The 16,620-nt window shown below is 42.9% G+C and overlaps 1 protein-coding gene across 4 annotated transcripts in view; it reads left to right on the top strand.

Annotated features, from left to right (window-relative positions):
- Window positions 1-16,620, top strand: part of plxna1b (plexin A1b) — a 186,970-nt gene that overhangs the window by 150,358 nt on the left and 19,992 nt on the right. For all 4 annotated transcript variants that reach the window (XM_023423435.2, XM_023423437.2, XM_023423436.2 and 1 more), the window contains exons 13-20: window positions 153-304; window positions 3,235-3,358; window positions 3,492-3,628; window positions 6,471-6,638; window positions 9,791-9,884; window positions 10,981-11,217; window positions 13,062-13,205; window positions 14,497-14,731. In XM_023423435.2, the coding sequence (XP_023279203.1) occupies window positions 153-304; window positions 3,235-3,358; window positions 3,492-3,628; window positions 6,471-6,638; window positions 9,791-9,884; window positions 10,981-11,217; window positions 13,062-13,205; window positions 14,497-14,731 (1,291 nt within the window). The remainder of the gene's footprint in view (window positions 1-152; window positions 305-3,234; window positions 3,359-3,491; window positions 3,629-6,470; window positions 6,639-9,790; window positions 9,885-10,980; window positions 11,218-13,061; window positions 13,206-14,496; window positions 14,732-16,620) is intronic.

The following is a 16,620-nucleotide window of genomic DNA, read 5'->3' on the forward strand; positions in this document are numbered from 1 at the left end:
CAGAATGGGAGATGACCATAATGACTTAAGTAAACTGTCATCCATGCTGGTATACAATAGATATTCTATGATGTACTGCTTTGGTAAAAATTGATTGTCACATGTGTTGTTCTGGCTAACATATGTCCTCTCTCATTTGTTCTCCCATCTAGTTGTTTCCAGAGACAGGGCCCAGACAGGGAGGAACCATGCTGACCATCACAGGCGAGAACCTGGGTCTGCAGTTCAAAGACATACAGAATGGAGTCCGAATCGGCAAGGTGACCTGCAACCCACAGGAGGACCAATACATCAGCGCTGAGCAGTACGTTGACAATATCTCTGTCTCCATCACTTCACTCCTACACCTCACTCTCAGGCCTCTTGTTTCTGAGACTCGATGTCCCTGCATGTCTATGTCCAATACTGATGTTACACTAAGCGCTAGCCACAACACTGTGACTCTCTCTCAGACCTCTCTTTCACCAAAACCTCTCAAGGTTAAATGCTGCTTCCCCCTTTTAAACAAATCCAATTCCTCACAAGTAGGTTCATGCTGTGTTTAGGACTGCTAGTGCAGTCCATGAAAATCTGACAGCAGCTGAGTTTAGCTCAATCAGAACGGAAATACCTTGTGCAACCACCTTCATCAGAATTAATTTTGCCTATTCTGGGAGAGATGTAATGACTTTTGAAGTGGCTGGTATATACCTTGAACACTCTCTTTGATTAAGTTATATTAACTGCTTTCTGGGAAATTCTGAATCACAGTGGGTGCCGTGGGTGGAAAAGCAGTAAACAATCGTAGCTCTCAAGTTCCCTTCTTAGGTTCAGTTTATTGGACATGACTAAACTCTTTGTCTCAACTGTAAACAGGTTGCCTCATTGCAGTAATTTTCTTTTGTGCCTATGTAAGTAATAACATCATCATAGAATCATCAATTAGATTTCATTCACAATGGAAACAAAATGACAACCACGGCCAGTGTGACGCTGGTGCTCCATTATTACAGCTAACCACAGACATTGAGGCCTTCAGAGAAACTATTAGATTAGTCACACTCTCTGTTTTATGTTGAATTCATCCAGAAGCAGAGAAGAGACAATTTAGGACGAGGAAAAATTGGGGACGCTCGTCACAGCTGGAGGTGTCCTCAATGTTCTATTTCCAACTATGTAGCTGTCATCTGTACACAAATGCTCCATTTGCTGAGTTGTGCAGCACAGTCCCAGCTGATTTTGTTTTCTCTCTGCCCCTTCACTAAGAAGGAAACAGAAAGAATGTGACTTTGATGGTTTGGCAGTCAGGACAACATAATGCTGTGCAGCTCTCACTAGCGATGACAGGTGTTCCCAAAATGGGTTTAGAAAAATGGCAGTGACATGTCAGCCTTGATTTATAATTTATATCAACATATATTGTCATATTCACACTGAACATACTATTTTTATATGTGCCTCTCGAGCCGCAGAGTAATCAGGTTGTTTCGTGGTGTAACTTTTTTTTTTTTTTTACCACGTGCATTTTGTCCTCACATCCAAAACTACTAAAGGTGTCGACGTTTAACCCTGTCAGCCCTTTAAAGTTGCATTGGCCTGTTGCCATAGCACCCACAGGAAGAAGAGGTTGAGGAGCGCGCGGCTGGCAGTGAGGCTGTCATGCTAATTAAAAGTGATGTTAGCCATACGGCGCCATTAATGGCCTGGTTGCTCTCGTCATCCCCGTGACCCTATCAGAGCTGTAGAACTGGAGACAGGACAGGGTTATGGGACTGACAGAACAGGTCAAAGGTCAGCTGCTAGAGAGAGAAGAAGGTGCACTGATTGTTGGGCAAAATGTAAACACAATGTTCGCGCTCCAGCTTTGTCTTTCTTTCTTTCTTTCTTTCTTTCTTTCTTCCAGCACTTGCACTTCTTACAGCAGGAACACGCTCCCTATTTCTGTGATTGGAGTGGAATTAAATTGCAAATAAATGCGGCTTTCTTTTAGAACGCTTGTCATTCACCTCAGTCATTAAATATTTACTAGATGGATTTGATCCCACATTGAGAAAAGTAAATCATTGCCACTAGTGAGAAAACAGAATCCAATATCCCTCTTTTTATTGCCTTATTAGTATTTTCTGTGTCACAGTTTGACATGTCAAATTTTTTTACGATCACATTTCACCTCAGTCACTTGATTGAGTGAGATATAATTTATAATGTTGTCATCTTTACAAATGTACCATGAACTTTCTGTCTTTCTAATCACGTAATAACAGCTAAATGTAGCCACCTGTCATCTGTGCAGTAATGATGCAAGTGAAGCGGCAGTCTCTAACTGAGAGCTGTCCAGCATTTTAATCACGGCCCCCGTCATAGTGGGAGACCAGGGAATAAATGAAAGAGAAAATAAAAAACAATGGAAACACACAGCATCGGAATTTGAAATTCATTGTCACCGCACCGCTGCAGTTGCCATGGCCACCTGCAGGGAGGATGGAAGCAGGAGAGTTAATAACTCATCTAAGGGAACTGGGGAGGGGGTTGAGATGTGTAGGATATGAGCTTGTTCAATTAATCAGCCTCTCTCACTTTAACCCTCTCTCGCTTTCTTTCTCCTCCTTTCTCTACCTCCGTCTTTCCTCTGCACTCTCACCCTTTCCCTCCGTCTCATTCATTCGCTCTGGCTAATTAACAGTCAAGTGTGTCTCCAGTGGGTGAAACATGAAGTAAGTGTGTGTGCGTGAGTGTGTGTGTTCTCCCTGTGGGCTACACCGCCACTCCTCCCCTCACTCAATCATTTCTCCAGTGGATTTTCATTTGGCCAGCCAGCGCCCAGGGCCAAGTGCGAGGCTTATGGTTCTACACTACGCACTAATGCAGACGCGCACACACACACACACACACACACACACACACACACACACACACACACAAATTCCTCCCTTTCTTAGCGCTGCAGATTTCCACTAATAGAGCATTTGGTCGGCTTTTTGTTATTTTTATGAATAAGGCAACAGAAATACTTTATTCTGAGCTACTGGAATGTTTTTCTGACTCAGACAGAGCAGAAGAGAAATGTTGCACTATCATCTGTTCTGTACTGTTTCCCCCTCTGTTTTCGTTTCATCACTTTGTCATTGTTTAGATAAGCTTCTTTCTTCTGAAAACCCGGTCTTATTCTTACACATTGAAACGAAAACTTTGCATTTACTTAAGTAGTATTCATAATAAAACTCATCTCTTCACCTCTCTGTTTCCCTTTTTCAGGATTGTGTGTCGGCTCAATGATGCAACAGGTTACAGGGTGCAGGAGGCTCAAGTGGAGGTGTGTGTGAGGGACTGCATTCACCCTGACTACAAAGCAGTCTCAACCAAGGCCTTCACCTTTGTGGTAAGCATTGCTAATTCAAGATACAGCTGAGACAAAGCTGTATGGATGTTTTTAATTTGGCATTTGATATCCACAGTCAAGCCAAAAAGTCATGCTTGACCCGTCTGTCCTCTGTCTGTGTGTCGCTCTTCAGTCTCCGTACTTTACCCGTGTCCAACCTTCCACCGGCCCGCTGTCTGGGGGAACCAGAATCACCATTGAAGGCAGTCATCTCAATGCAGGCAGCGCCGTATCTGTGAAGATAGGACTGCATCCCTGCCAGTTCGAGAGGTTCGTGAATCTAAAGTACTCAAAATATCTCTTGTATTTTGTTTTGTTATTTCATAGTTGACAACAGTATGTAGCATATAATTATTATATGTAACATATAATTCACATTTCATCACAAAAAAGTTTAGGAATGACTAGAGAAATGTAAAGAGGCAGATTTCACCAGGAAAAAGGACAGTGAACTTCCATTGTAATGCTCTAGAGGCAGGGAGTGTGTGGTTAGAATCTGTCCAAACAGTGTTACTGTAGCAAGATATAATCAGATGAAGCTGATTTCACTTTTACAAATACAAATACAGAGCTAATATTGCAGCCATGTTTAGTTTACTTCTGACACTGTGATGCTCTATACAATTAAACTTTACAAGTAATAATGCATTGTGTTACTTCCTTTTCTGGTCACTGCCTTTGATTTGCTGCTGGTCTGAAAAATGCAGCCAGTAAGAGGAAGGCCTGCAGTACTGTAATTCACTGCAATTGTGAGAATGACAGTGTAGCCTTTTCTCTCGGAAGCTGATATCACTGTTCAGTTGTGCTGTGAATGACTTAAGTGCGTGGCCCACATTTTGTCAGAGATATGACTATAATTTGAAAGGAATGATATGGTGTTGCTTGTAATTGGTAACTCACATTTTGCCTGCTTTGAACCCATGTTTGAAATACATAATTTTTTTTCTTTAGTTTTTAGAATAATCTGCCACTGTTATCTTCCGTTGTCACTCACCCTGCAAGAGATTGTGCCAGGATTTCAAGAAGAAAGACATAGATCCAATTTGATATGACTCTAATTCCTCGAGCCAAGAACTCTATTGTTTCTTTGAGTCTCTTCCTGGCAAACTGACAGTGAACTGAGCTCTGTACTAAATCTACCCATGTATGGCGTCTGGCAGATGGCAGAGAAAAGACACCTCGCAGAAAAGATTGTTGGTGAATTAAAACAAACACCTATATACTGAAAGGAATTTCAAGGCAGAAGCTTTCCTGGTCAAGATGACAACTGGCAAATAGGAAAAATGTTATAAAACTACTCTTTCTTCTTCTTGTTTCTCTTTTAGAGCAAATTCTCCAAAATACTGGTGTTTTTATTATAGTGGTTTCCTTCTCTCAGGCAACAAATGACAGTTTAAACTAATGAGCTTGGACCTCTCAAGTTCTTTTTATATCATATCAAAAGAAAAGTAAAGGCCAATTTAAAGCTCTGTAGCACATCCTGAGAAAGGTGAACATAATAGTCTTGGCCTTTCATTCACTGAGCTGCAATAACCTTTATGGCCAAAGTAATGAACTGGTTGAGTCCATCTCTTTAATGTGTCTTTGTATTCAGTGGGGCCTCCGCTTTAATCAAAACCTATTTACCCCGAGTCACTCATCCTCTTATCTCCCTCCGCAACCCCGTTTCTTACCTTGTCTTTTATTTCTCTCTGTATTGCCTCTTGGCTTTCTTTTGTGTGGCCGCAACCTTGTCAAAAATATGTATGTGGCACCACAGGCGCTCTTGATGGCGACAGTGTTGTGAAAATGGTTTCCATGGAAACACAGCACTAGTGGAATGTGGGAAACCATTTTTTTTTTTTTTGGTATATTGTCCTTCATTTTTTTTCTTCTGTCGTCATCCTCTCTTCAGTCCCCTCTCAGTCTGAGGACGCTGTTGACGGTGCCTCCTTGGAGACAGCAGGAATACATCTAACAAAGAAGCCTGATTCCCATTTGTGCTTCTTTTGCCGTTTTTGCTCAGTCGTCCAGCCCCACCCCACCACAAGCTGCCGTAATAGAGCCGCCAAAATAGGTTTTCACTCTTTCATCTCCTCCATCATATTCCATCTTTCTGTGGATTTCACTTTCACAGCAGATAACGGGGGAGGATTTGTGTACAGATCAGCTTGCTCTTCTCATGTTCAAAATTTCACACTGCGCCGTCTGCCATCATGCCCGCACAGTGCACACACACCCATTTACACACACTTATAGTGCACTGTAGGACGTTAGCAGACCCTCAATGACGCAAAACACATACTAACACAATGTTAGTCTTCTAACTGTACTGTAGTTACATGCAAATTCCCAGACCTCACAGTACAAACGCACCTGTTCAATACAATGATTATGTACATACGCAGATAAGGCACGCGCGTGCACACACACACACACACACACACACACACACACACTGCCTCACAGGTAGCCATACACCCGCTGCTGGGCCAGCAGCGTCTCCCTCCGACAGGGGGGAGGGCACTGTGGAATGAGCCACTGGAGTAGAGCACAAAGTTTCTGGCAGCAACACAAAGTTTCCCAGCAGGTCACAGCTGGCTGCCTGTCTGCTAGGGAGGGAGTTACATCACACAGAGACACGACCAGCCTGATCTGCCACTTCAGATCTATCAGCCAGAAAAAGCGCAGGAGGGAAGGAGAGACAGACAGAGAGAGAAAGAGAGAGAGAGATAGAGAGAGAGGGAGAGGGCTTTGAAGTACAGCACTCTGTGATTCGGGCTGATGAAACCACGACTGGACAGACTGAAAGATGTTGGCCTTGTGGATAGGCGACTATGTCACCATTATAAGTGTGTGTGTGTGTCTGCGCTTTTGTCGCATCTGATAAATAATTTATGAGTTATTTAAGGGCTGAAGTAGGATTTTTTTCCTGTGTAGTCTTTTTTTTCAGTGCGTCTATCTCAGAGCCTGTCAGAGAGTGAACTCCTAAATACTCAAAATCCTTCTCAAGAACTTACAGTGTTGGTCCTTGGAGCACACAGTCCACTTTAAGAGAGACCTTCATGGACCTTTGTATGTAATATCTTTCTCCCCTCTCTTCCATTACTCCCTTCATCTCCTGCTATTCCAGGCGGAGTGGGAAGGAGATAGTGTGTGTGACCCCGGCGGGACAATCCCCAGGAACCACTCCAGTCATGGTGGACATCAATTCTGCTGAGCTGAGGAACCCGGAGGTCAAGTTCAACTACACAGACGATCCCACCATACTCAAGATCGAGCCTGACTGGAGTATCGCCAGGTGAGGAGCCAATCAGAGCAGAGATGAACCTGTGTGTGATTTTCTGTGTCAGAAAAAGCCTGAATGATTGATTTATTCCCAATATTGCATATATGATACACATCAGCTCTAAAAGTGATTTACACTGAATAATTCAGAGGAAAGATTTGAAAACTGGGAAATATTGTGTTTTTGCAAGTTCTGCTGCACCATAGAGCGAACTCCATCAGGCATATGTCATTATCTATAATTTACATCAACATAGTGTTTGATCTACAATTCTTCTTGATGTACATCTATAGAACAGATACAAATATATTAATACATTATTAATACCTTGTAGTGGTTGTGCCATACATTAGTGCCTTATTTTCTCAAAAGTGAAATATGAACTCTGTGTAAAAGGTGATACATGTATTATTCTGCTGGCACACTCCCTGACTGGGTCTGGGAGAAAAAACTATTGCTCTCCATTTTCACACTCGCCTTGCTTTTCAAAGGCATATTATTTATTCTGTTTATCTTTATGATTCGAAAGTAAATCTTTGAGAGGAACAGCAGTAAAGGAGGCTCCTGAAGCAGTGCATTGCTAGTTGATGAGGTGCAGCAGAGATGTATCTGTAAATATTACTTGACTTATTGAAATGAGACTACATAGCCACAGGAAGATTTCCTGTGCAAACACAAGCTGTGTTGTGGAGGAGAAAAAAAAAGCTTGGAGCTTCCAAATGCTAATGGGCTCACTAGCATGACCTAGAAACTCCTCTATTCCACAGCTCAGAAATGAAGCTATTACATACACACAAACACAAACACTGATGACTGTCTCATTTACTTAAAAAGTATAGTTCTAGGAACTTGTCATACATTACTTCCAGAGTTTTTTACCGTATGCTTTTCTGTTACATTTACTTAAATTTGGTATTTTGGCAGATCCCAAAAAATAGCCAGAGGTGAAAAAGTAACTTGTCTGTTTTAAGTCGCTTTCAAAGAGTCCGCACTTCCTGCAGATACTTCATATTAAAAGCCTATCAGGAAAGGGGGGTTACCATAGACTCTCTGAATCCCAGGTGAATAAAAGGAATATTGTTTTGTTATTAAAACAACTCTTACTTTTACACAGTGTATCTCTGATATTTATTCGGGAGTATCACCTGTTAGGGCAGCTCACATTAGACTTTTCCACCAGACACATTGTCTGTTCAGACAGCATAACAATCCACCACCGCATCATCGCAGGGGGTTGAGGTGAAAATGGGAGCCGCGTTTAAAACTCTGCAGGGAGACAAAAGTCTCTCATCATGCGAAAGAGGTGTGAGCGGATGAGAAGTCTCATTTGGAATGGGATGAATGAAATGTTGAGGGTAGGCGAGGGGAACGAGAATGAAAGTGTTGGCTCTAGCCTTAGGGGGAAATAACCCCGGCACTCGGCTTGTGTTTGGTGTTTCACTCAGCACTCCCAGAGGAGGAGGTGCATGGTTCTCCAGGCCAATCACGCTTTTATTTACCAAGCCATTTTGTCGCCGCGTCCCCTTTGGTGACCCTGTTGCTGGGGCTATTTCAAACGGCACAGAGCCTGCCTTGTCCAAAACACAAATCTGACATGACTGAGACTTGCTCTCCCCTGTTCAAGAGGACGTTCTCGGGCTAACAACATGGCTACATGGCAGTGCAGAGATTGTGTGACACTTCATCTTGTTGACACAGTGTAGTACAGTGTACAGAGTGTATCATACAGTGTGCGCTGTATTTGTGGAAAAGATTCTTATCCCCTCCCAGAACTACCTTTGTGGAGTGCTGCAACTAAAGCAGATTTTTAAAACAGATTGTGAGCTACTCCATGTTAACTGTTACCTTAAATCTCCTAAATTGACCACTCAGTTTTCACACCAGACTCTTGACCAATTTAACATCTGTCAGGCTCTTTTAAGCCTCTCAAAAGCTGTGAGCCTTCGTTCTCCTCACTCAACTCCCTTCCTGCTCCCCGCTTTTTCTACTTAAAGTGTTACTCTCGCCTTAAGATCTGAGCATGGCCTCATCTTACTCCTTTAGACACCAGCTTCATCTGGCCTCATCAAAACACAGCCATCCTTGAGGATGTGTTTTGTCTTGTCTGGCCTCTCTGCATTCATTCTCATGCTTTCATTCCACTGTGGATTGGATGTAATGTCTAATTGGGTAGCTCACAAGCACTGACCTATTACTACTCAGGAAAAACACCAGAGCCACTGATGTGGTCGATATTCTTATATTCTTGTAGAAGACACTTGAACAATAATACAGAATATGTTCTTTTTCTGGTGTGCCATTGCCTGTATTAAACGTCGTGATACACCAGCCAGCATATCATCTGTATAAATGATTTTTTGTTCATTGGTGCCAGTGGTGAGTCACAGTGGCACTGGGCTTCAAGCCTTGTCTAACCCCACTCCAGTTTTAGGTTGTATGCTAACTTATTTAGCTGTTGTCAGAACACTTCACATCAGATAAAGTTCAGGCTCTCGGGCCAGCAGAGGCTGTCGAGAAGGCGATGTGGGGGAATAGGACTCTCACCCATATTACCCATGTCTCTGCTGGTCAGCGTCACATAGACCTGAATAGGTCACAGGTGTAAAGGTTACAGAACATGCCAGATCACTGACAGCGGTGCAGTTGTGGAGTGTATCTCATGCTGAAAAATACCACTGTGCAACTTTAATAGACTCTGAAAATATCTCCCCTGGCTTTGGAGAGGTGGTAAGGAGAGGCCAAAAGCTTCGGCTCTCAGGATTAATGCTATATATTCGCTTATTCTTCCCTCCAGCCTCCATATCGGTTTAAACAAGCTTTTAACATTCATGCAAGGGCTTTAGCATTACTATCATTACCTGAAAATGGGCTTCCATGAATAAGCAGGCTAAAGGCTACAGCAGGAGTGAGCATTAATGGTAAATCGCCAACTGGAGGGCCCTCTTGGCTCCCACAGAGAACAGATTTATTAACATTTATCTCTACTGATACGTCTGCTGAATAGTGTATGGACTTGGATCCTGCAAGAAAAAGTACAGCAGGAGACACATGAATATGTGACACACAAGTGCCAATAGAAGTGTTTTTATTTTTCCCAATAGCATTGTATAATTATGTTTACCTTTTCTCTATAATATGTTTTGTTACCTCTTTTTTTTTTTTAGTGGAGGAACCATGTTGACCATTACCGGGACCAATCTGGCGACCATCAAGGAGCCTAAAATGAGAGCCAAGTACGGATCTGCCCAGTCAGAAAATGTAAGTAGTTAGATCAAGACACCCAAGAGTTTTTATTGACAAAACAGGCAGTGAGAACAAGGCAGTGACTTGACTGGCGAGTGAGACAGAGTGAGAGCAATATAGATACATAGGTGTCTTTCTCTCTCTCACTGTCTCTCTACTGTCTCCCTCTTTGTGGAAAAAATGATTTTCAGACGATACACACACTCCTGGGACACAGACACTGACGCACACACCTGACCCGTCGGCCAACCAGCCAAGGGCCCATTTTCTGTTTGTTTTTGATGTTGAATTTCCTTTTAGCAGTTTAACCTTTGAAATGTCAACCAGCAATAAAGCGGCTCTGGCAAATCCCCCTCTCTTCACCTAGCACCACAGGGCTTAGCTAACCTTTCTCCCACTCCTGCTCTTAGCTGAAAGTAAAAATATCCCTTCCTTTTCCTTTGTCCCCCTCGCTGCAGTCATTTTTGTTTTGCTTGGTTAATATTTCTGTTGACCTATAAACACAGTTTTGTTCTGTTTCTTTGGGATTTTACACACCTTTTAGAGTGTGAGCATGTTAGCATGTGACATATAGAACATATTGTAAGGCTATAACATGCTGTGGAGCTATGCAAAGGTCTCTTTAGCCGTGCTGTGTTATCGTTAACAGCTACTGGCTGACCTCTCTTCCTTCTCTGTGTGTCATTACAGTCTAATTTGTTCTTCGGTGACTGATTTAAGTGTCGAACCCCACAGGGGATTTCCAGATGATATCAACACTGATTACAACACTGATGTTATTAAAGCCAGCCTCTTCCTCATTATGTCATTACGGAGACATTTAATCACTCACATCACATAACTGTGTTTCAGCCACTGTATATATTGCTGATTATGTCTTAGTTAACATACTTTATGTAAGAATTTAAAAATGCACCATTTTTTTTATTTCTAGCCAACAGTGTGAATAAGGTAGAAGGGCTGTTGGATGGGAAATTAAATAACCTCATCAAACTTTATTTAACTATTTATCATATTTTCTCTCCTGCTCTCTATCCCTCCTCCCTTTTTCTCTTCATCCCTTTCTCCTCAAATTCCCCCACACTCATCCTCTTTCTGTCTCCCTCTGTAGAACTGTACGGTCGTCAACAACACCGTGATGGTGTGTCTGGCGCCCTCTGTGGCTGGATCTGACAAAGGCTTCTCGGAGACCGGCAGCAGTCCTGATGAGATCGGCTTTGTCATGGATGACGTGCGCTCTGTGCTGGTAGTAAATGAGACTTTCAGCTACCACCCGGACCCCGTGTTCGAACCTCTGAGCCCCTCAGGCATGCTGGAGCTGAAGCCCAGCTCACCACTCATACTCAAGGTAAATTGCCTCGTGCTCTTAGCATTGATCTGTTTTGGCCTTGTCTCTTCTTGGGTTTGTTTTACATCCATCATGTTCTTTCTCTTTTTATTCTTCTCTTGACTTTGCTTCATTTTTTGTTTGTTTTCTGTTTTCCTGTCTCATCCCTCCCCTGTCCTTCCCTGCCTTTCTCCTCTCTTCATCTTTTCTGTCTTATTTTTTTCCTTCTTTCCCCATTCTGATTAACCCCTTTCTCATTTTATTTCTGCCCTTCTACCTTCTTTTCTTTCACATAGTAGACCAGGCCTGAGACATTAGGGCTTCTAATGTCTAAGTGAATGATGTTAGGATGGACTTTGCCATGGCTTTGCATTAAAACTTTTTATCAAAGGTTACTCTGTAAAGGTGTCGTAAAACACTCCAGGACAAACTGTGGTTAGCTGAGTCTTAGCACTCAGCTGGCACACTAGAAGAACAATATTAGCCACCAGCAGCATGCCAGTAATGTTGAGTATTGTCAACACTGTTAAAAGCTCAATCTCACAAATAATTATGTTATAAAATGCTGCAGTGACCTCAACATCTAACACAACTGATAAGGCCCTGACAGGCATTTGAAATGATTTGCTGCGAATATTCCTGTACAGACACTTGTTCCTCTCGCTTTGAGAGTTTTTTTCTTTCAGATATACCCCAACCTTCAAAGATGTTACTTCTCCACCTGCTGTCTCCAATGTGGTTTGGAGACCTTTAAGAAAAATAAAAGTCCATTCTAAAATCCCCTCCTCTTTAAAATCAGGTGCAAAGGAAAGTAATGTTTATAAAGTGGACCCATGCATTGCTATGCCACCTGCTCAGATTCCTATCAGATAACTTCTGAAGAGAGACTTCATAGCCATGTTTACTCTTCAGCCATAGAGGTAGTATGCGTTTAAATCCCGAGCGCATTTGCCCCACCCACACACACTGTCTCTTGTCGTTTCACCTCTCCCCTTGAACTTCAAAGCCTTTTATGAGCGAGAGGGAAAATCATCATCATGCAATTTCATGGAAAACTAAAGCCTTTTTTCTCTCGGCCAATCAGGGTGAAGTTTTAGAAATGAAGAATCACGCCTCTCTCCCCTGTAACTTTAAATATAATTCTATAATGAAAAGCTCTGATTGCCCCACCATGCTCCGGGTAAAGAATTGCAGAAATAAGCAGCTCAGAAACGGCATCCTATTAAATAATTGCAGAGAAATTAGATGTTCATCGAGATTTTCCAGCAATTAATTCCTCCCACTCTGCAAAGCATAAAGAGTTAGGATGTAGTAGAGAAGAGGAGATGGGGGTTTTCTGTACAATTTATTGACACTATCTCCCAAGCACATTTTTCCTTGGACATCATTTTTACCTGTGGCTAAATTTAGTAAAAGTCACATTTGTAACTCAAGAATAATACCACTGACTGTGTAATTAGGTAGGATAAGTAGAATGAATAAAAGATTGTCATATTTCTGGTGTGTAATCCGTCAACTCTGTGCAGTGTTTTCTTCACTGGACTGGAATTTCACCAGGACATCTCTTCAACTTTTATTCAAGTTTTCCTCAATTAAAATCTCGATCCATATTTTTGTTTTTAACTCATGGTTTGGTCAATTTATATGAGAGGCAGCATCAAGCAGAAGCACTGTTGCTATGGTTACGTGCAATGTAAATTACCTTGCACAGTGATTTAGAGCTGTGGCTGAACTGTTGACAGACACCTACCAGCCAATCAGAATGAAGTTTTTTTCTCTGTGTGTGATTATTATTCTATTTATGTGGACCACCTTAGACGTGGACCTTCTGTAAGTAAGCGGAGCATGTGTGTGTCTGTTTCCAGGGCCGTAACCTAATTCCTGCAGCCCCAGGAAACGCTAAGCTGAACTACACGGTGCTGATCGGGGAGACGCCCTGCATTCTCACCCTGTCTGAGAGCCAGCTGCTGTGTGAATGGCCCAACCTGACCGGAGAACACAAAGTCACTGTAAGTAAAACTTTGATACTTTTGTACAGGACTGTTAACTGAATGTTTTCTCATTGTGTGACGTGTTTTTCTTTCTTATATTAACATAAATTTGTCGCACACTGAGCACAGCATTGTGACATCCAGGGTTAGCTGTTCCAAAACAGTCATACAATGCCTAAAAAATGAGCATCACCCCTCTGTAGGTTACCTTTTTCTATCATAAGTACCTGTTATTTCATCATGGCTCTTGATTTTTTTTTTCTTTCCACTTCAGGAGCATCTGGCTTTCACATTTCTTTCAGCCCGTCTTCCTCTGCAGCTCCTGTTCTCTCTGCTGTTTCTGCCATGTTATTCATCCATCTTCTTTATGTCAATCCACTTCCTGCTTTTTCATTCATTCATCTCATTCTTCCCTTCCCATCCATCAGACCTAAATCTCTTAAATTACTCTAGATTTCTCTTCCCCCATTCATATAGCCGCATGCACATAAACACACACACATCCCGTCTCTTATACCGCTGGTGGTGTTTGCGACTGTATTTATGTCTTTGAGGCTTTTGATTGGTCGCGTTTGGCTGCCATCCTCCTTGGGATTTGAACAGTATTGATATTCAATAGAGACCCAAAAAAACAGCTAGTGGGCGTGAGAGGTCTGTGTCTATTTTTACCCTCCTCCATTTAGTATTTTATAGACGTAAGCCAGTTGAGGATGGAATAGAAGGGGGGGGGGGGCTTTTTTTATTCACATGTTCTGCAAGCCATAACTGTTCTGATGTGATATGGTTGAAAGTCGTGTGTTCTGCTGGTTCCAAAGACAGCCTTCGGGCTTAGATGTTGCCTTCCCTAACTCAGATATAAAAGGTTTTAGGGAGTTTTGGCCTGCACTTGGCCCGACACTGCACAGCTCTGTTTGCCAGAATAATTGCAATGTGGGATTTAGCTTCGGCACCTTGCATAATTTTTTATTATTATTTTGGCTCTATAGCAGTTATGACCAGGAATAGGCTAGAAAATTTGTAATCATCATGTGGAAATGTATCTCTTATAGATAAGATTTGAAAATGCCAAAATAATGTTTCTGTACAGTCTGTGCACGATTCTCACACTGTGAAAGGTATTATGTTTGTAGCAGAAGCTAATTTAGCTCCGACTTGATGTAAAAGAAAATGTGTTGCTTTGACTCGGAACCTGTCAAATATTGCTGCAAACAAACCCATAATTTTTTTCTCCCGTGTATGTGTGTGGCATCCCTCATCTACCTGCTCAACAAACAAGGGTGTAACATTTCCGTTTATGTCTGTCTGCTAGGTTCGTGTTGGAGGCTTTGAATACTCACCAGGGACCTTGCAGATCTACTCAGACAGCCTGCTCACCCTGCCTGCCATCATCGGTATCGGAGGAGGTGGCGGCCTGCTCCTGCTGGTTATCATTGTGGTGCTGATTGCTTATAAGAGGAAGTCCCGGGATGCCGACCGCACCCTTAAGCGGCTTCAACTGCAGATGGACAATCTGGAGTCCAGGGTGGCCCTTGAGTGCAAAGAAGGTGCGTTTGGACAAAACCTGGCTACAAGGGGGGGGGGGGTGACTCTAGCTGCTCAACTCTCAAAAGTTACTTATATGACACTGCTATTCCCCTAGTTGCTTTTCATACTCATACTTTAAACTTTCTCCCCAAGTAACTCCCACATCCCTAAATAACTCTTTGTAAATCTCTCCCTAGCTGCAGCTTTACCTCAAAAGCTGCACAACTCGTCTTATCCATTTCTCTATCTGCTTTCTTTCTCGCTCTCTATTTCTCCCACCCTTTTGCTGCCAACTGTCCCCCTGCTGTTAGGTGGCAGTGGTGTGTGTGTGTGCGCGCGTGAGAGAGTGTGTGTGTGAGTGAGGGCGTTGGGGTGTTTCCAGAGGAGTTCTTTGATCTGAGCCAGCCACCAGATGTTGGCTCTCCACCCCATGAGAGAGCCGCCTGGCTGGCCTCACTATCATCCACAGTGAGAGATGGAGGTTAGATAGACACAGGGCACAGAGAGGTGGGAAAGTCAGGGGTAGTAAGGAAGGAGGGGTTTGAATATGACAAAAGAGAGAGGCTTACACACCAGTACTTTAGCATATATTCATTTGACAGGAGACAGCATGGATCTAGTGAGAGCCTAGTGATGCTGTTACTGGTTTGTCTGGCAAAAGAGAGAAGCAGATGGGGAGAAAGAGCCATGTTTTGTCAAGGTAGAAGAATGTGTGAAATAAAAGAGATGATATTTCTGGTTCAGCTGCATCAATTTCAACCTTCTTTTTTTTTTTTTTTTTTTGTTATGTGGGTGCAATGCTAACATTGGTGGAGTAACTTCTCCTAGCAACCACTACTACAGTTTCTGTGTCAAAGTGACGTTGGCATGATGGATACGTCAGGCTGAATAAATGAAGCGAAATGATAATTCAGTCAAATTATTAGACTGCGGTAAATTCACACATCATCCACACCCCCAGATTGTAACGCTGTGTCATTCATCTGCTCAGAGGGTGACTGTGTGTGTGCACTTCACGCCACTCCCACTGACACTCAACTCTTCATGTCCTGCTCTTTTGCAACTACCTGCAATCTCACACACACACACACACACACAGTCACACACAGTCACACACACACACACACAGTCACACACAGTCACACACACACACACAGTCACACACAGTCACACAACAGGTCAAACAATGATTGGCTGGGGTGTGTGGCGGTGAGTCCACATGCCCTGACCCTGTCTGTCCTCCGCTGTCAGCACTGTCTGGAAGACAACAAGAGGATGGATGGAAGGAAGGAGACGAAGTGAGGGAGATAAATAAGCCGAACAACTTGTGAGAGGGGGAGGAGGGGAGGAGGAGGGTGAGGGCATAGAAGAAGAGATGTATAGGAAGATTATGAGAGAGGAAAAACAGCAGGAAGGGAAGTGGTGATAGAGAAAGGCAGGGAAGAAGTTGGATATGAAGATAGCGGCAGATAAAGAGAGGAAGATAATTGTAGATAAATATTTGGTTGCAGAAAGGGATGGCTGGACAAACAAGGGGACAACATAGAGTGAAAAGAGAAGAAGTGATTAGAATATATGGGAGAAAGACAAGAAGATAAGTGATGGATAGTAGGAAGGTGGAATAAACCATCTTTTTTTGGGAAGTCCTGGACCAGAGGTAAACAGAAATGTTGCAGACAAGCAAAAATATTGACTTATAGATGCACTGATGAAAAGAAATTGAGTGAAAGAATGGGGCAGGGTAGAGAAAAAAAGACCAATTAGAGATCCAGAGAGAGATGGAGGGCATGAGGGAGCTAACAAGAGGGGGGACAACCGAAAGATGGAGGGATTTAGTAGAGGAGAAGCAACCATAGGGGAGAGAGAGGTGACCTCTAAGATGTGACTTTGGGGCGGGGGGGGGGGGGGG

The sequence above is a fragment of the Seriola lalandi genome, unplaced genomic scaffold (assembly GCF_002814215.2).
Source record: "Seriola lalandi dorsalis isolate HSWRI2012SDOR001 ecotype SW California unplaced genomic scaffold, Sedor1 jcf7180002054692, whole genome shotgun sequence".
Classification (NCBI taxonomy): Eukaryota; Metazoa; Chordata; class Actinopteri; order Carangiformes; family Carangidae; genus Seriola; species Seriola lalandi.